This window comes from Myotis yumanensis, unplaced genomic scaffold (genome assembly GCF_028538775.1).
Source record: "Myotis yumanensis isolate MYYU_CA2020_CCGP unplaced genomic scaffold, mMyoYum1.0.hap1 SCAF_3, whole genome shotgun sequence".
Lineage (NCBI taxonomy): Eukaryota > Metazoa > Chordata > Mammalia > Chiroptera > Vespertilionidae > Myotis > Myotis yumanensis.
This window is the reverse complement of record NW_027223754.1, coordinates 167,737,008-167,757,070: the sequence shown is the minus strand read 5'-3', so window position 1 is coordinate 167,757,070 and position 20,063 is coordinate 167,737,008. Positions and strand designations below refer to the sequence as shown.

General features: G+C 39.4%; 1 protein-coding gene across 3 annotated transcripts; it reads right to left on the bottom strand.

Moving 5' to 3' along the window:
- Positions 1-363: 363 nt before the first annotated feature.
- Positions 364-14,425, bottom strand: SLC38A2 (solute carrier family 38 member 2). Of its 3 annotated transcripts, XM_070410372.1 has the most exons (16): positions 14,145-14,425; positions 12,782-12,994; positions 12,423-12,504; positions 12,158-12,273; positions 9,447-9,520; positions 9,253-9,345; positions 9,046-9,127; positions 7,601-7,683; positions 7,140-7,198; positions 6,901-7,047; positions 6,196-6,275; positions 5,988-6,088; positions 5,292-5,416; positions 4,796-4,940; positions 4,584-4,681; positions 364-3,373 (listed from the first exon to the last, which is right to left on the bottom strand). In XM_070410372.1, exons 2-16 carry the CDS (start codon positions 12,895-12,897, stop codon positions 3,287-3,289), a joined length of 1,488 nt encoding a protein of 495 aa, XP_070266473.1. In that variant the 5' UTR covers positions 12,898-12,994; positions 14,145-14,425; the 3' UTR covers positions 364-3,286. The 3 variants fall into 3 exon arrangements, with proteins under 3 accessions (XP_070266473.1, XP_070266474.1, XP_070266475.1); XM_070410373.1 differs by lacking the exons at positions 12,158-12,273; positions 14,145-14,425 and having other exon boundaries at positions 12,782-12,871; XM_070410374.1 differs by lacking the exons at positions 12,158-12,273; positions 12,782-12,994; positions 14,145-14,425 and adding an exon at positions 12,614-12,749.
- Between the last annotated feature and the right edge of the window lie 5,638 nt (positions 14,426-20,063).

The following is a 20,063-nucleotide window of genomic DNA, read 5'->3' as shown; positions in this document are numbered from 1 at the left end:
TGTGCATCAGGTATCACCTGGGTAGCTTTCTATGGGGGAAAAATTCTGGGCAGCCCTCCAGACCTATGGAATCCTATTGAAGGCACTTGTTCCAGAAAGCTATTCTAAAGCTCCCCAGGTGATTCTGATGCACTATTGGCCTACTTACAGCAGGTTCAAACCTGGGTCCTTGAGATGATGTTTAGTGTTTTCCTTACTCCTCCTGTCAATTGACAATCTTTAGGAACTTAAAAGCAGAACCTTTTCCCTGACCATTTTCTTCATCATTATAATCAATAACATAGGGGCCTATATGCTAGGTGCTGTCCTTACAAAATACATCAGACACTGCTGGGCCCATTACCCCAAAGGAAACACTGCTACTCAGGATTAAGCATGTATTTATTTTAGTTCAGTTAAAACATACAATGTTTCATTGAAACGGTGTAGCACTCTTTGCCAACAAGTCATACTGGAATTGTTGGCCTCTAACAGTACAAGGGGGATTTTTACACTATATACATAAGATTAACACACCTATGTTCTCAAAGGTCTTTCCTTACACTAGATCACATTTGATTTCATTACTCTAGATCACATTTTGATAACTACTGCATTTTGAAAATTTAGATCTTTTTAAAATTTAAATAAGAGATCTAAATTTGCACCGTTTTCATAAAAAAAAAAAATGGTTAACCAGTCTGTTTATTGCAAATACAATTTAAACAATATTTAAAATTTTTAATGTTTACACAATTTATCAATTTGTTTATATTGACATCTCTGTACAGGTAATTTTGGGACAATTCTTAGATATACATAATGTGAATTCATCAAAATGCAGTTAAGAAAGTTACAGGAATATATACACTTGAACCCAAGCCCCAAACCTGACCCATGGAATTATATACAACCTATTTACAAATACATATGGACAGACAATGTATGTACATAGATTATCATAAATATTGAAAAATAGGTTAGCTTTAATGGATTACTGCTGTTCTATAAATAACATTACAGTTATAACTGAAACACCCACGGAAGACAGTAATGCAAAATGAGGTGACAAGACAGTGGTTTTAATACTGAAGACTGCTTATTAATGGGAATTCACTGTTCAGGAACCTCAGGACAGACAAGATAGCTCCAAGAAAATCATGCAATGGAATTTATCCTAAGCAACTGACTTTGAACCTCAAACAGCCAAAGAAGATCGGCTGAGCCTCCCCACACTGATTAGCTGTGAGGACTTCTTTCCATTCTTTCTTGGTTGATGGAGTATTTCCTCCCAGAAGAAAGGATGTAAACCTTTACTTGGTGTTCTCTGAGAGGCCTTAGATCCAAAATCAGCAGTTCTTTCAGGAGCTCCAGCAGAAGTACCAATTCTTGGTCTGAACTAGAGACGAGGTTCTGGATTCGAAGGGAGTACACCAAAGTCCAATTAGATGAAAGCAGTGCTGTAGAATCTGCCTTCTCACTGCCTTTCTAGATGGTCCCCAATTACTTATTTTTATAGAAACAAACACAAACGGACCATTGGTTTCACCAAAGTAGCACTACAAGACGTCTTCCAGTTCCACAAGGGTCTTTAAGTACAGACATATCTGATCTATAAACTAGTCACATATAATACAAGAATGCGTAACAAAAACCATGTCTGCCCCATTTCTGGCCCTTGCCTAGAACTAAAAATGTTTAGTTCAAGAGAAAACCTTAACAGCCAGATGACCAATTGATGATTCCATTATTTGCTTCCCTCAACCACTAATGGAATTATGTATATTAGATTTTAGACATTATGCCTGATGAGCAAAGTACCACATTATTTAATAATATATTCACCATACACCATAACATACAATAAATGTGCTCTTAAAAGCCAACTAGTTTTTTCAGTTCTAACTGGAATTTATATGGAAGGGTGAACATGCAGTTGTACCAACTACTTACACTCAGGTTGCACTGTTTTCCCTAGCTAACCATTTGTTGGATGTAAACAAATAATTCTGTGTTGTACAAGAATGAGATGACAATCCAGACAATCCAGTGCAAGTAAGTTTTTTAGAAAGCTTACTGCATGAAACCCAGTGGCCTATATGAAGAGAACTTACATTATTTCAAATATCGGTGTAAACTGGATTAGACCTCTACTGTAGACAAAACATGAACATGACTAAGCCATATAGTATCAAGTAATTCACACTTCCAGTAGTAGATGAGCATTTTGAAAAGTTGTACTCTGGCTAGAATAGTTTTGGCCTTATTGCCATCAAATGCCCATTTCCCACTGCTGGAAGCAATGTTAAAAAAGGGCTGGCCCAAAAAACCCAGAGCTGTCAATCCAACTCTGGAAACAGATGCAACTGAATAAACCCTGTTTTACCCAATTGCACTATTTGGTACCTCAAAATTAGTTATTTCACTCCCCACAGAAATATCTGCATTATCTTCCATTCTACTAGACTGAAGCCATAAATATTTGTCTGAATGAACTAAATTATTTGGGAGCTGAGAAGAAAAATGATGAACAGAGTTCATCTGATTTGGTATAACAATAGGCAATCAATTATCCTTAAATGGTTAAGTTTGAATGGAAAAAAACTATGGTCCTACTCATAGTACAATTTTTCATTACATCATTTTTTCTAAAAATCATTTTGGATAAAAAACATATTTGGCTTATTATGCCTACAAAAAGGCAATTCATTTCATAATACGTTTGTTTTTAAACAATGAAAATTTTTTTTACGGAATTTACTGACAACTGTTTTTGGACAATGTTCAAAAAAAGCATTTTTTTAAAAGTAAAATAGTGCTTCTGAGGTCTTTAAATATTTTTGGTACAAAAAATAATAGTGTTTTTCTCAATGGTTATTTCAATACTTTGCTGTAAATTAAGAATTGTTTCTCACATCAAATGGTTCCATTAGGCACATTCAAGTAAAACCATAAAATATCCAAGTTAAACAATGACACAGCCAAACATGTGGCTTGATAAAAGTTAAGAGTTCGTCCATTCTCTGGAATGGAATAAAATTGTCACTTCCATTAACCCGAGACTCGTGGTTTTGTTGTTAATGTCCATTTCTATCATACAGAATAGTTCCTTTAAAAAACAAAAACAAAAACAAAAAAACAAAAAACAAAAACAAAAAGAGTTCACTTATTCTGCACTCAGAAGAACCAGCGAGGAATCTGCACTTCAAAGGAAGTGAAACTGAAAACATTAGGTGAAATTTCATAGTAGTTGAGAGTTGACTCAACACTGGCATCAAATGGACTATTGAAGTTTTAGTGGTGCCAGTTAATGGGCATTGTGTATCCAATCCAGAATAATCAACACCATGCTTCCGATCATCACCACTATGCCACTCAACAGGAAGAGCAAAGCCTGCAATGAGCACAGAGAGAACACTGATCAGCAAGCAACAAAATATGTTACGTTCAACATTCCTCTTTCTACTTTTAAAAGTGGGCTTGTCATTACTAAAATTACAGCAATATTTTACAGAACTACAGTTTCCCCTTGCTAGAGATATTTAAATGGTCTTAAGTAATCAAAGAGTCGTCTATAATACAAACTAACTCTCTCTGAAACCTTCCAAAATTTCACTATTAAATTTCTTTCTCTCAAATTAAAAGGTAAATCATTTTCTTTGCTGAATAAACTACTTTGTAAAGCAGCACTGGGCTGGATTTTTTCAAAGCAAAAACTGAGGTTGCCGAAACCGGTTTGGCTCAGTGGATAGAGCGTCGGCCTGCGGACTGAAAGGTCCCAGGTTCGATTCCGGTCAAGGGCATGTACCTGGGTTGCGGGCACATCCCCAGTAGGAGATGTGCAGGAGGCAGCTGATTGATGTTTCTCTCTCATCAATGTTTCTAACTCTCTATCTCTCTCCCTTCCTCTCTGTAAAAAATCAATAAAATATTTAAAAAAAAACAAAAAACTGAGGTCACAAAAACAAACCCAAGTCATCCTGAAATGCAGCCCAAGTCCAGGCCAGGTCTTTCTAAGAGACAGAAGTTTACTTCTAATCCTACCCTTCAATTACTGCCACTATATACTTTGAGTAAACAAGATACAGTTATTGGCTTATAAACAATTCTAGTACTTTAATCAGACTAGAATGGTAGTAGAGAATAAAAACTGAAAAGCAGTCTTTTTTCCTAAACAGACCCACCAGAATCATTTACACTGAATATATCATACCCTTTGATAGCTTTGCTTTGAAGATGAGTTTTCTTGCTCGACTAAACACCCCATCTTTTTCTCTTTTATAAACTCAAGGCCCATTTAAGTGCCTGTCACACAAGAGGCAGCCCCCAAAATACTGGTTCAACAAGTGCTAAAAGCTAAGTATTTATCTCTCTAATATCTAATAACTTTCTTGCAATTAAGTTAAACATGTATTAGATGACAAACTGTCTTTCACCTCCTTGCCCCCAATCTTTCATCTGTGAAGCACACTGTTATAGAAGTATTTACTAGAAACTTAAAAGTGAAACTATAACAAATGATAGCTAGAGACTAAAATTAAAATCGGTTAAGGAATTTGTTATTGGAAGATTATTAGTTTCTATAGCCATAATCTCTTACTCACCCCAATCTTTTGCACAGACTTCATAGACTCTTTCTTAACTAACTTGATATAGAAGGCAGACGGAAGAATAAAAATCAACATAGCAGCTGCAGATGCACCTGGAAAAGAACATTTTACAGGTTTCTTAAGAGTTCAATAAACCACTTATCATCCACTGCTTAAACCTTAAATTCCTGATACTTAAATCAAGCTTGATACTTTCTAAAACTTACCAATGAAACCAAAGATGTCTCTAATAGTTGGGACAAAGATGACAAGCACATTGGTAAATGCCAAGATGGATATTGTAATGAGACCATGACGCCACCAAGTGAAATCTTTTGTTGGACAAAACAACTGAGTTATGGAACTCCGGATCTGCAAAAATAAACAAACAGATAAACGAATTAAAGTTTCAGCTTTAATTAGTAAAAAACCCAAATAGAAAATCTATTTAAAACAAGCAGCTATTTAAATAAAATTGTGCCTCTTCATCTACTACTGTTTTCTAAACATATGAACACTGAAAGATCATTTAACACCTTCAATTATGAAAAACATGCCCTGGGAGGTTTTAAAAATTTACAAAGTATTTTTAAAAGCCCCCTCAAAACAACCATCAATTCCATATTGCTCTCATGGGGTTTCCCTTCTCCCAGAAGATAAAAATCGCACAAATCTTCACATTTAAACTCATTCCTACGGAAAAGAGAGCAAGTGATTACTTACTGGGAAAATAACCACTGGAACTGTCAGGGTGACAGCCATTAACACAGCCAAACGGACAATGAGGAGAAGGATATCAGCTCCCAAGACTTTAGAGTATGTGTGAAGCAATTCGGACTCAACTTTTTCTGTGGAGAAAGACAAAAACAAAACTTTAAGTGTGCTGTTTTCTCTGGAGATTAGGTAGAAAATCTAACTTGTGGCAAAATTTACAAAGTTATTATTATTAGTTACTCACAAAATGACTACCAACTAAGAGGCTAATAAGATTAATTTAGAATTAGGGTTAATGCAATTAAAATAACATTGTAGGAAAATTTTTCTAAATACCAAGTAGAGATTTAGCCACATGACCCCCATTAAAAACAACAGGAGCTAAACAGCTAAATCCCATGATTTGGCTTACACTTTGTATGTGTTGTATAATTTGAAAGTGATGGGAAGAAAAAGGTAGGATGAACGTTGATATTAAGTATATCATAAAAAAATGGCATCAAATGACTAATGGTATACTTTTGAACCTGGATTCTAAAAATTATTGATTAAATATACTATAGGAAATTCTAAGCTCTAAATTCACTTTCTTATCACAAATGAAATATACTAAAACAGGCTGAATTTTAAATAGAATTATATATATTAAAGTATCAATTTAATTTCACAGTGTGATTCTTTTTTAAAAAAACAGACATTATTTACCAAAAAATGTCAAGTATCCAAAAAGGGCAGCAAACAGGTACATGAGAAACATAGCAAAAAATGAAATCTTGGATACATTCATCATCCTTCTACGGCTGCGGCTATGTAAATTCAAAGAAAAACAAAAATATTCATTAGCAGTAGTTATAGCAGTAATCACATAATTTTTTTCCCAATAAATCTGTATTAAAATAGGTATAGCACTCACTCTTTCAGCTCTTCGTAAATGGGAAGAATAGCAGGATGACAAACAAATGAAAAAGTCAGAATTGGGACAGCATAGACGGTCTGCAAAAGATATAAAAATGTGCTCAATATCCCAATGTAACAAACTCATGTCTTATCACAGTTGTGCAACTTATATTTCATATGTTCAACTGTTATAATCAAAGCCTACAATAGTTTTCCTTACATAATTAAATTCCAATCTTCTCATTTGCTCACTATGTGTGATCAGTATCCTAACTTCTGAATGTGTCAATTATTAACATAATATATTTCATTTCCTAATTCATTTTTAAAAATACATTTTTACTGATTTCAGAGAGGAAGGGAGTGGGAGAGATAGAAACATAGATGATGAGAGAGAATCACTGATTGGCTGCCTTCTGCATGCCCCCAATTGGGGATTGAGCCTGTACTCGGACATGTGCCCTTGGTCGGAATCGAACCTTTATTCTGCAGGCTGACCCTCTATACACTGAGCCAAACCAGCTAGTGCTCATTTCTTAATCTTTTAAGACACAAACCAGTGCTTTCTTCTCAGTCCTCAAAATAAGCTAATCATGTATTCTAAAAAGCAGCTCTTGCCCCTCTTCCTTTACCTTGGGAGTTATTTTTAAATTTCCAATAGTTTCCCCCCTTTTCTTCCCTAAAATCTTCCTTTCAGAAAATGAAGATTATATTTAGTTACCTGTGAGTTGAAGAAAAAATAATGTGGTTTGCAAGAATCATCAGTCGTGTTAAATGCCATATAAGGTAATGAAGCTGTTGGCTCTATGAAGGTGCTGTTTACTGCATCTTCAAAAGGACAAGCAATCTCAAATTTCTTGCAAATCACCTGAAAATATATTATTTTTCATTTGTTAAACTGAATGATGTGACAGGGCTTATAAAAAATAAAATCTCTAGCTTTAAAGAAGTTATACCTACCACGATCAGAAAGAACAGCATACACAACAAGGAAAGGCCACTGGTATATCCCAAATATCCTGGTGGGGGGAGATAAATGTTAATTTAATGAAATAGGTTTAGGGCAAATATATTTTCTCTACTAAATAAAATAACTCAATTATGCTTGGAAGACTTCAATATGGCTACAATATTAAGTTTCTAATTCTTACATACTAAGCTATAGAATTAGTTAAAAATAGTTGATAATTAAAATAAAAACTTTCTATTATTTACAAAGTACACGATATTATAAAATGTCAACACCATATTTTAGTGCCTTGGTAGTGATTGTGCTAGGATTTGAAAGACCTAAAGCGGTTTGTATGCTGCAACTCCTAAAGATATGTTTTTAGAGCTTTTTAGCTCTCAATGTCTATTAAGAGAAAGCCAATTAGCTAGTGAGAGGATCATTTCGTCTCTTTAGAGATGGGTTTGCTTACCTAAATTTTTCAGCAGTGATAAAGGAAGAATGAGCAGCAACGACACCAGTAGAACCAAATAGTCACCGTTCAGATACCACAGTCTGAATTAAAGAAAAGAAAAACAAGGTCAAAACCAGTCACAGATATTCTCAGAATATACACATCTTCTCACAGGACTCATTTTATATAAATACTATAAGAACATACACAAAAAGATAGGTTTGGAAGTATCACGTATTCAAAAAGCCTATAAACAGGAGTAAATCTCTAACTTTGGTGCTAGATGAATGTTCACTCAGGTTAGGAATGGGGTATGAAACAGTGTAACTTTTGTCCCACTGTTTGCTCTGGGAAGTCTGCCAGTTGATTCATAACATAAAACACTTCTTAAATGCTTGCTACTAATATAGGGAACAAAGAGGCACTGTTAAGCCAGTAATCTTATCTTTGAGCATTTTTAGAAAAACTGTACACCAAACTTTGTCATGGCTTTGGCTTGTAATTTTTAATGCTAGAAACAAGGAAATTTTAAAATAAGCTACTTTCAGAAATTTGTTAGCAAATATACATATGAAATACTTCAACAAAGAAATTTTTTCACACACAGACAAAATACATAGGCAAAAACAAAACAAAACAGAAAAAAAACAATCCCCAAACCAGGACTTATTCCAGGTTGTCAAGAGTATATTTTAATACCTTGACCCACCTTAAATCCAAAATTAGTCAAAAGATCCCTCCTGAAGTTAAGAGAAAATACTACCCAGAAGTCCTAAGAGTTCTAGCAATATTTTTCCTTCATCAACTATACCCTCTCTTTCAAATCATTATTTCAAATTTTAATTGCCCCGTGAATTCTGCTCCACTCACTTTAGCAACCAAGATCCAACAGAAAACTAGTATCTATAGATCAGGTTACCAAAATAAATTTCTAAAGCATGGAGGTAACCACAACACCTCTGGATTTTGAGCTAAAGGGCTGCATATAAGTGGGGAAGTAAATTATCTCCTCCATGTTTACTTTAGATAAAAACCTGTTAGCAGCCTGGGATGGAAGGATAAAATGTCTACATCATGGTCATACATTTCTGATATTACAAATTTTACACAGATTAAGTTTTAAGAATTTCTAATTTACAAAAAGCAGATAGGAATCGGTTTTTAACATAATTCAAAGTTGTAGTCCTAACGTAGGTTGGGGTGCTATTCAGCTATAATTTCTAAAGAGTAAATATAAAGAGAAAAGTTTAGAAAACCTGTTTTTACATGTAGGTTAGAACTTAGTTATCCAGAGTTACAGGACTAGCTACCATCTTTGGCCTTTCATTCTCCAAAGTTCTCAGTTTTAACAATAACATTTACAGTAATTTACTGATAACCATTTTGTACCCAACTTTGATAAAATGTATCTAACTGTTTTAGACTAGAATTGTTTCTTATGAGTAACCTTACTTAGCACCTACCCAGTTGTATCTTCAATGTTCATTAATGCCTTGATCACCAAAGGTAACTCATATTTCACTATGAAGAGGTAGCTTGACATAGCTGGAGGGAAAGAAATTATACCATTACAAGTGCAAAATGTGGCACGTGACACCAAAAGTAACGTGTCACCACTCCGCTACACAAAGCAAAAAGTCTACCCAAATCACCTTTCAAAAAATTCTTACCTCCGATATTTTGCATTGTAATCGATCCAGAGGCCGCAAGCTTTCCAACCATTCCAAATGCCTTGTGTCCCAACTGTTCATATGATAAAGACCCTATAATTTGAAGAACGCAGTAGTGTGAAGCAAGTATTTTATACAGGGAGCAAAATCATACAGGCATAATTGTTTCAGAAACACCAAGAATGCTACCATACCTCCTTCATTGGCAGTCTTCAAAAGGAGATGAACAGAATACAGGGAAAATATTGACACAAATGTCAAGAGAATTCTGATGAGAGAAAGAAAAGGTACGAGGTTATAAACAAGCATAGCTCTATTCAAAGACAATTCTTCAGTGTTGTTATTTGAACATTAAATATGGAACTTGTCCTAATATTTCCTGTGCTAGATAGCATGTCCTCAAGAATGACACTCTACTGGCTCGAGTATCAACATATTCTCTTACCTAGCCCTAAAAAAACTTACAGCATATCTCAGGAAATAAAATAGGTTCTACAGTATTAGTAAGGGCAGGAGTTTACCCATTGAACCAAACATGCAGGGAGTTATGGAAAGCCAAGCTTTAAAGTGGTGGAGTTATGAGACTTATAATTTGATTCTGACACCGTTAGCTGCATACTTGCCACTTGTCTGCACTTTAATAGTTCATTTTTACCTGTAAAATGGTGATAATACCTGCCAGGAAACCCAGCGTACAAGAGTACTTTTGAGATCCAACTGAGATAGCATAAATCAGAAAAGCAACTAATGTTGACAATATATATTGCATCCTATGGCGTGGAATACAGGCCCAGCATTGTCACAAAGTTAAACAATGCCTGTGCTATTTAGAACAAGTAGACTTATTAGTCCAACTGTCTAGGCTATAGCCTCCCTGGAACAGGGGGGGAGAAAAAAGAACTGGGACTAAGGTTTCCTAATGTTTCCCTTTAGGGCACAGGTTCTCTCTCATTCCAACTTTATTTTCCTCCCCCAGGGCAAACCAAGAAAAATATAAATTTCTTTTTAGTAGAAGGAACAACAAATCAAAATCAGGGAAACTCTTATAGAAAACTCTAAACTCTGCAAACAAGAAGACAGTCAAATGTTTTTGATTCTGTAAGAGCAAACCGAATACAGTACCATATAAGGTCTGGCAAAGAAACTGATGTCTGTGAGTTAAACATAGGTGGTGACATCAAACTGCTCTTCCAATGCCAAATGTTTTATGGGGTCTAAATATGAGGTGGGAAAGGACAATCCTCAGCCTAACCTCTAAGTAGACAAAGTTGCTGGTTTAATCAAAAACGATTTTCAAAGTATGCTGACAAATCCAGTCCTCCTTTCCTTATGCTGAAATGACAACGAGGGATGCATGGACTTCAGAACCTTTGAGGTTCTCTTTCAACCTCAAGATTGATTCTACTGGATAAGGTGAGCTACAGAGTAAAATACTGATGGGTTAAAAACTACTTTAGCATTCCTGATACTATTTAACCATAATCATCAAACACAGAGACCCTATTAAAATATAAATAATTTCCAAAGTACATGGCTAATATATCAGAATTGTGGTTTTACCTATGAAACTGAGATGCCATGTAAAATATTGCACTAGAACCCCACTTAAGAACTGCTTCCAGTTTTTATAGTAAGAGTTAGGAAGGCTTTCAAATATTTAATAATGATGCCATTCAATTCTCCCACTAAAAACTTTGGAACTCCAGAGGCTAAAGGGCCGTATGTAAATTTCTGGTCCTTCACTTTAGTAAGAGGTCTCAAAAGCCTCCTGTTAATGACGGAAGCTTAATTCTGGCTTCTAAAGCTCAAACTGTGCTTAACTTCAGCATGGAATTTCACAAAAAAGCAGAGCTTTGCAAAGGTCTGCTTTTCTTTACATGAACATTTTACTCTGCTGGGAACATAACTTGAAGAGAAGACACCAGTCAGCTAACAAAATGTCTATCTGTCACAAAGGGACAATTCCATGTTTCTTCATCTGTACAACAAAATCAATCATACATCTTTCATAGAAATTGACTTAGCCAGAAGCCCAAATGTACATAAACTTAATACCTATGACATAAATATCATTGAAAATGTATGCTGAATTTTACTGTATTTTTTTGTTTTGTGCTTTTACCCCTGGAACTAAGGTCCATACTTTCTACTACATTCTCCAAGGGTCAGTGACCCCACAATGGTTAAGAACCACTGCTCTAAAATCTTCTATAGCTCCAAAACTCTATTCTAGGTATACATGCTGGAAAGCACAGGAGTAACTAATTCTAACTTGACAACCAAGAAAAAAAATACCATTTAGAAGCAGGTACTTATTAAAACATTAATTTTTTGCTATGGCATATGGCAATCAGATCTAGAATAAATATTAAAAAAACGCATATGGGTTGCTTTTCAGTTGCTTTATGACTCACTTTTCTTAAAACAAACATATTTCAGGTTAGCAAATACTACTACATCTTATATACATTTTAAATTTTTTGTTTTCCTTAAACATGCAGGGGCCACAGGTCCTTGGGGAGTCTATGCCAATTTACCAAACTGATTTGGAAGTAGTATGCTTATTAATATTTTTTTGCTTCAGATTTTTGCCAAATAAAATTTCTAACTACCCTGGATTTATCAATAGTTCCTTTAAAATATCCACCTGTTAATACTTTGTCTTAACTATTCCCATTGACTTAAAGACTTTAGACTTAATTATCAGTTTTAATTGTGGTCCTATTCTTCCCTAACTGGCTTTCTTGATATCATGCAATTATATACCAGAATAAACTATTTTTTTTTGTTTCTCGTATTTTAAATTTTAAGCAAATGATTTTCAAGTTAGTTTCTGGGGCCAAAACGCATTGTATCATCATATTAACTGCCCTGCATGGCAGACTCACTACTTACACATACTTACATAAACAGAGCAATTCCAGTATTAGCCATGGCATAAGAAAGCCCAAGGATTCCACTGCCCACAATCGCATTGCTCAGATTAAATACTGACATTCCAAAGGAAGTAGTACCTGGATGCTACATAGAGGGAAAACGATAACCAAACATATAACAATAATTAAATGGAGAAAACCAGCTTTGGGCAAGTTAGATTTGAAATCTAAAAGTAAAACTATTCTTTCACTCCAAAAGCCAGACACACAAATTATTTATTATTTTTAACTTACAAAGTCTGTTTCATACTTCTTTTTCCCCAAATTCGATTCAAGTAAAAAGTTCTGGTTTTCAGGATCCACATCTGCATAATGGCTGCAGAAAAACAAAACAAAAAAAAACATAAAGAGAAAAACATCTTAAGTTGGATCGAAATAGACAATGGAACGCTTTAACACAAAACAGCCCTTTAGTTGTCACACACCTTCATTTAAATGCTTAAGTTTTAAGTAGGGGGTCGACTTTCACGCCAGATACTGTCATTGCAATAAGACAACCGGAGACTCTTTCAGAGATCATTCTCCAAGTGCTACAGTAATTTAAGAAACAGAAGCAAAAGCCGCCTTTAGAGAAAGGACGCAACTTCTCCCACCTTTTCAGAGCGGCTTGCTTGGTGGGGTAGGAGTAGTTGAAGTCGCTGTTGGAACTGTAACTGCTGCTGTCCTCATCCGGGGAAATACTGAACCTTCCCACTTCGGCTTTCTTCATGCTGGGCACCGGGCGGAATCAGATGCTGCGAGTAACACTGGGCTCCTTTTGTCCTTCGCGTGCGCCGCCCCGCGCGTCCGCCCGCCCGCCTGCCTGCCTGCGGGCGAAGGTAGAGGCGGCGCGTCAGGACCCGCAGCGCCCGCCCAGCCCGCGTCACGTGACGCCGCCGGGCGGCGCAGCGCGGCTGATTCAGCCCCCGCCAGGCGAGTGGAAAAGTACCAGCCTCGCGCGCGGGGCGGGGGCGCGCCGAGGGGCGGAAAAGTACCGACGGCGAGCCGCGGAGAACAAAGATGGTCCCGCCGCGGCGCCGCGCCCGCCGAGGCCCCGCGCCCTTCGGACCCCGAAGCCCCACGGCAGATTTTAGTATTTCAGCCTTTCCACGACCCCAAGTCTGCTGGAGGGGTGCGGGGAGGTCTGTGGCTGTACTCCCCAGCCTCTCCGGTCGTGCACAGGCACGCAGGGCGCACAGCCCACCCAGGCATTGGCTAGGTGTGCATGCCGCCCAGGCGCACAGAGAGCTCCCCGCTCCCAGCATTTGAAACAGCAGTGCCGCGGAACCCGTCCTTTCATGCCCTGCCCCCCTCCCCGGGGGGGATGCCCCTGCGGCCGTTAGCCCACCGAGGGGGCGGAAAGGGCAGACGGAGTCTCCGTCGAGCAGGGGAGGGTGACCGTCCCCGGGAGCCCGGCGGGTTTGTTTACACCGCACGCCCGTGCCCTCGAGCACTCCGTCCACTGGCATGTGGCTGGCGAGCGCTGGCGCCGCCGGCCCCTCCTATGCCCGGAATGGCAACTGATGCAATATCGATCGCCGATTGTCAAACGTCCGCGGCCCGTCTTCCCCAACCGCGGCCTCTGCTACACTAAAAACCCAAACCCACCTCCGTGCCCCCGGTTTCCAGACACCCTGGACTTCATTATTTTTATTCATGCAAACCAGTCACAAGACTTGCCGCAGCGGAGACGCGGGCCTGGCTGGCTCCCCTCCCCCTAACGGGAGAATGCGGTTCCGCTCCGGGCGGGCACGAGGCCCCCGCGCCGCGCACCCCTCCCCTGTCCGAAGGTGGGCGGCGACCCCCCGCTAGTGGGCCGGGGTAGGCCGGGGGATAAGGCCGGCCCCGCCAACCGTAATCGCCTGGCGGGGGGGAAGGAAACGACCCCCGCAGCTGCCTTCCCGCCGCGGCCCCTCCCCCACTCCCGCCGGGGCCTCGCTCGCGCCCTTTGCAGACCCCCCCGGCGCGCGCTGTTACCTCGGTGGTCTCCGCTCCCGAATCCCGGAATGTCACGCGAACTCCTCCGGTGGGTTTTTCTCAAACAAAAATCGTAAACAAAACAAAACAAAAATCTCCCCCCCAACAATAAGCAGGAAAAATAATTTTAGTAAAAAAGGGAAATGGCAAGTTGCCCCCCAATCGTGCGGCGTCCGCCGTCTCAGGGGAAAGGCGCGAGTGTGCGGGAACGCGTGGTCGGGCAGCGGGGGGTGGTGCGGGGCGAGACGCTCCGGGGCAGCGACGTATGGAGACTCCGGAGTGGCACGGGGAGCGGCGGGTTATAGCGGCCACCCCGAGGACGCGTCAGTGGGCGGGGCGGGGCCGGGCTCGGGTGCTTCTTTGTGTATCAACATCACCTGGCCCCGCCCCCGGCCCGCAGAGCCCGCCCACGGGCGCCCCCCACGCTCCGGAATGCCAAACCTTCTCTCTCTGGGTCCCCGCTCAGCCTGGGAAGATCCCCTCCACCCCACGGTTCCCTGTTCATTTCTGCCCGGATTGGTGGCCAACATATGCGGTTGTCTTTAAGGAATCTTCTCCAAATTCCCCTCGGTCCGTGTTACCAGCAGTTTGCTTTCTACTCAAGGCATTTTGGGGGACGCATTCCGCGCACCCAACCCTTTTCTGCGTGTTGTTTTTATGATTTACATGGGGTATCTTTTCCTTGCAAACTTGGGCTGACGCCGGCAGCAACGTGGTCTCCGTGGTCGGTTTCTGTTCTCCTTCTTTCTTCTTCATCTGGACCTGCTTTCACTCTTTAGCACTATCCCGATTAGTTGGGGTGGCAACTCCGTTTCGGGATATCCTTTGTGTATGAACATGGAAAACCCTACAAGGGGAAAAGCTACATCCTGAACAGCAAGCCCGATCCCTAGATAGGGGGCCCCGGTTGCGGGGGGGGGGGGGGGGGGGGCGGTGGCGGGGCGGCTAAAGAGGTGGTAGGAGTTCCCAGTTTTTACTTCGCACATTTCACTCATTCCACCCTCCCCACCCCAATTTGAGAGCGCCTCTCGCCCTCCGCGCCCTTCTTTCCCTGTATTTACAAAGGCGCTGCCTCCGTTGGGATGCGGGTCTGAGACTTCCGAGCCCGATCCTTCCGTTCCAGTCATGATGTGTCTTGCTGAGCCAGGCAACTATGGGCCCTTCCGCTGTGGAATGCTCGGTGCTGCCGGAAAGGCAGGATCCGTCCTTTGCTAGAAATAAAAGGCCTCTTACGAGAGATAAATGTTTGTTGAATGAATTAATAAACGAGTTTGACCTACTGCTCTTTTCCTTTTGGGGACGTGGGAAAGGATTGGGCAGGGCATGGAGGAAACGGTTGGGTGTGATGACAATTTTTGCTTTCAATGCCAAGAGCCGGAGGTGTTGAACTGTCTTTTTGTAATGGTTGTTTGATTCATGCTTTCAAAGGCCAAGCTGGGGCATATCTAATTCAAGTGGCTTCCAACTGAGGCCTGATGTGCTTGGGGTTTTGCTGTTATGCTTTGGGCTAGAATGCATGGAAAACTGCTCCTACCCACTTTTTGCGAAAGTGTACCACCAAAGGCTTGTTGGTAAGAAGTGTTATGATTTTGCTTTATGTTCAAACTAATGTTTTAGAAGAGCAGCATTTTTCAAACTGCAAAACAGGACCGAGCAGTAGATAGTGATGAATTCAGTGGATTGCCATGAGTTTTTTAATCTTTAATGCATAGAATTAAAAATAATCAGTATGCGATATATGGTGATGCTAATTACTATTCTGTAAAACTTTAATTTGATCATGCATACATATGTATATATTCTGAGTTATGACATAAAATGTATTTCTCACTATGGGTTGGTATCAAAGAATTTTGAAAGCTACTAAGAGCAAACCTATCCTAAGGCAGAAAAATAATCACAAATACTAGTGTCAACTCTGAATTTTCAGGACTGCATTGTCAAGGTAGATGGTTAGAAGTTTTTATGGGGCACATAGTTATCTTTTGTAGAATTATTTGACTGTTACCACCTGAGAAAATAGAGTGGTTTTGTTTCCTGAGGGCTATAACGAGTCCACTGGACCTTCCCAACTTGTTAAACAGCTGATCTTTAAGATAAAATTCTATTTATCCAACATCTCAATGTCCCTGAATTGGGCTTAAAGACTAAATTTGCTTCCCTCTACCCTCCACTTCCATCCAAATAGTTTTGTTCTCAGGTTGGCTTTCATGGCTTTCTTTGATCTAGCCCTAGCCTATATTTCTACAATTATCCCTCATTATTCCTCCTGGTCGCCAGCTTCTAAGATAGCTCCTAAGGAATCCCACCCACCTCTTAGTATTCATGCACATTTCTAATCCCCTCTCCTTGAATAAAGGTTGAACCTAGTGATATTCTATTAAGCATAAGTGATGGCATGTCACGTCTAGGATTAGGTTACAAAAAGACTGGCTTGCATCTTGCTCCCTCTTGCCCTCCCTCATTTGCTTTGAGGGAAATCAGCTGCCATCTTTGAACTGTCCTATGGAGAGGGCCATGTGTCAAGGAACTGATGTGTCTGGCAGTAGCCAGGGAGAACCTGAGGGTTGCCTACAATCATATGAATAAGCTTGGAAGCTGACCTTGCTTGGTTGAACCTCAAGATGACTGCAGCCTTAGCTGATACCTTAGCAAAAGGTCCCAGCCCTCTCACAGAACAAAGTGATAATAAATGTTTGTTGTTTTAAGCTGCTAGGTTTTGGCATAGTTTATTACTTAGCCATAGATAACATACATTCCCCTTTATGTACTCTATGCTTTTGCCAAAATGTATTGCTCAGTGTTCTCAATACAAACCATTTCCCATTCAAACTGGTCTCATTGCTTGGAGTGTTCTTCATACCTTCTCTTCCCTGCCATTACTATAAATCTAAAATTTGTCTTGCCTTTGAAGCCCTGCTTAAATATTAGACCTTTCATTTATTTTTCTTTATTTGATGCTCTCATTAGAAACTGATCTCATTCTACTTTGAACTTAGTGCTTTATAATTATCTTTTTGTGACACTTTTTAAAAAATCCTCACCTGAGGACGTGTTTTCCTTCCATTTTAGAGAGAGAGGAAGGGAAGGGGAGAGAGAGAGAGAGAGAGAGAGAGAGAGAAACATTGATGTGAGAGAGAAACATCGATCAGTTGCCTCCTATAGACACCCCAACCGGAGATCGATCCCATACCCTGGGTATGTGCCCTGACCAGGACTTGAACCCAAGACCCATCAGTGCTCAGGAGATGCTCCAATCAAGACAGCCACACCAGCCAGGGATGTGGCACTTCTTTCTGAGTTGTCTGTGTACTAGATTTTATGTTAGGGTCTTTTCAGGGTAAAATCTGGTTAATCACACCCAGCCTGATCACTTATAAAAAGAAGATACTTTTTCAGTATATGGATGAATTAAATAAGTTTTTTTTCTTGATAGCATCTATCACCAACTGAATTATATTTATTTATTTACTCGTTTCTTGGTCTTTCTCACTACAATGTAAGCTCCATGAGGGCAGGAATTTAATCTGCTTCGATCACTGTCAGCTCCAGCACCTAGAACAGCGTCTAACAATATATTGCAGGAGTAAATAGTTTTGACTTTCTCTAGGACCAGGAGAAAACACATTATCTAATACAGGTTTCCACCCCCACCCTCACTCCATCCCCATTCGAAAGTAAAGCCTACCTATGAAACATTTGTAAGCCATTATGGCTTAAAGCAGTGTTTCCCAACATTGGGCACATGGCCCACAGGGGGGCAATTTGATTTTTAAGGGGGGGGCAATTGAGAATGAGTTATTAACAGTGATTTTTTTGCATTTCTTATGGTTCTAGGGGCCTCATATACAGTATATAAATATATATTGTGACATATTTATGCATCAGTTCTCTATTATATGTTTTGAAACTTTATTTGCTATATTTTTATATCACTTCATATTATTATTTTTTTTAACAATTTCTTAGTGAGTTCTCCTCAGTACTTCAAGTGTCCTTTTGTTCTTTTATTTTTCTCTTTCATGGATGCCACGTTTCTTGGAAGCTTGTTTAGAACAAGTTAATGGCCTTTTAGGCTTCCTCCACGTGAATAGGAGTTCACTTTTTGAATAATAAGAATTATATGTCACAAGGGAGGGGGAGGATTAGGATTTTAGAAATGCTTAGGTGAGGCATGGCCAAAAAAAGGTTGGGAACCACTAGCTTGAAGCAAAGAAGCAATTACCATTAATTTATATGCTGGTGATGAGTGAAGCTCCCAGGGAAGGAGCTCTTGGGTGCCACTCTTGTTGCTTGGGATATGTAATGCCTCTATAACAGCTTGCTACAAAACAAATGAAAGCTGTTTTCACTTTTTTCATAGAAGTGAAATCCTTTTTGAGTTTATTTCTGTTAGTGAAAACAGGTACTACCGTAGGTCTTTTGTAAAAGCAAAGAGGAGTAAGGTGAATGAACTTTTGAAAAGTGGGGATACCTTGTATGTCTAAAGGACATCTATTGCATCCAATAAGGGTATTGGCCAAAGCAGAACTCTTGATTTCCCTAGAAAACTGTTCTCCTCATTTTTAGTGTTTAAAAGACTAACACCGTCTTTCATGAAAGAGTTCAGGCCCCAGAACAGGGACTCATCTTGAGCTCTCTTTTTTTCTCAATTATCCAGTCTATTAGCAAGTTTTGAGGGATCTGCCTTCAAAAAATTCAGAATCTTGCCAATTCTTACCATCTCCACTGCTTTGGTTCTAATGCAAGCAACTATCACCTTTCTCCTGGTTCACTGCAAAACGCCATAAGCTAACTCATCTCTGGGCTTCTCTACTAGGTGCTCAGGGTCCAATCTCTGCTCAACAGTCCAAAAGATCTTCTCAGACATAAATCAAATCCCTTAGTTAAAGGGATAAATTATTTCCTTTATCTAAAGCCCTCCAGTGCCTCCTAATCTGAATAAAGTCCATATTCCTTACTCACTCTGGCTTCTCTGGTTTTGTCCTTGCCCATCTCCTCAAACCTCATCTCCTACCATTCTTGTCCTTTGACCATGAACTAGCCACATTGATCTTTCTTCAGTCCCTAAAACACTTTAAGTTATTCACTTTACAGGGCTCTGACTTGCTGTTTCTTTCACCTAGAAATCCCCTTGTGTAGTTGACGTCTCATCACTTAAATACCACTTCCTCAAAAAAAAAAAAAAAATCTTCCTTGACCATCCCAGCAAAAGTTGCCCCCTTCCGTGCATTTCCTCATTGCCCTATTATATGTTTATTGCATTTTTTTCATGATGTGAAAACATATTATTTAATCCTTATTTCTTTGCCTGTGATCTCCTCCCCTTTCCTGCATCTTTCTTACCAAACCCCTTTTTGGAATGTTAACTTCATAAGGAAAAGTTTTTGTTTGGCTCATTATTGAATCTTTAGTGCCTAGAACAGAGCCTGATACACAGACGGAGTTCAATAAATCTTAGCTGAACCAGTACATTTAACTTTATCCCTCAGTGCCTACCACATAATAAACTGAATAAACATTTGTTGTAATTGCTTGATGGTGGGAAAGCATACGTTTTTCTTAAGCCCTCTTCTCTAAACCATAAGCATGAGAATTGAGTCTAAGACTTGCTTTCTAATGGCTTATTAGCTAATTAATATGACTCTTGGCTATGTACACAGCCTGACGTTATTGTTCAGAGAGTGCTATTCAAAATTCAAGTTTGGACACTAACATTATGGAGAAATAATAAAATTCTACCACCTAACCTCCTTCCTTCTTCAAAACACATTCTTCCCTTTATTCCAATGATTTTCATATTTTCTTAGTATCAATCTCTCCCAGGTTCCTCAATAAATTCCTCTCTCTATTCCTTTATATTATTCTTATAACTTTGTATATTATTCTTGGGATCATGGTTAGTAGGTACTCAAAAAA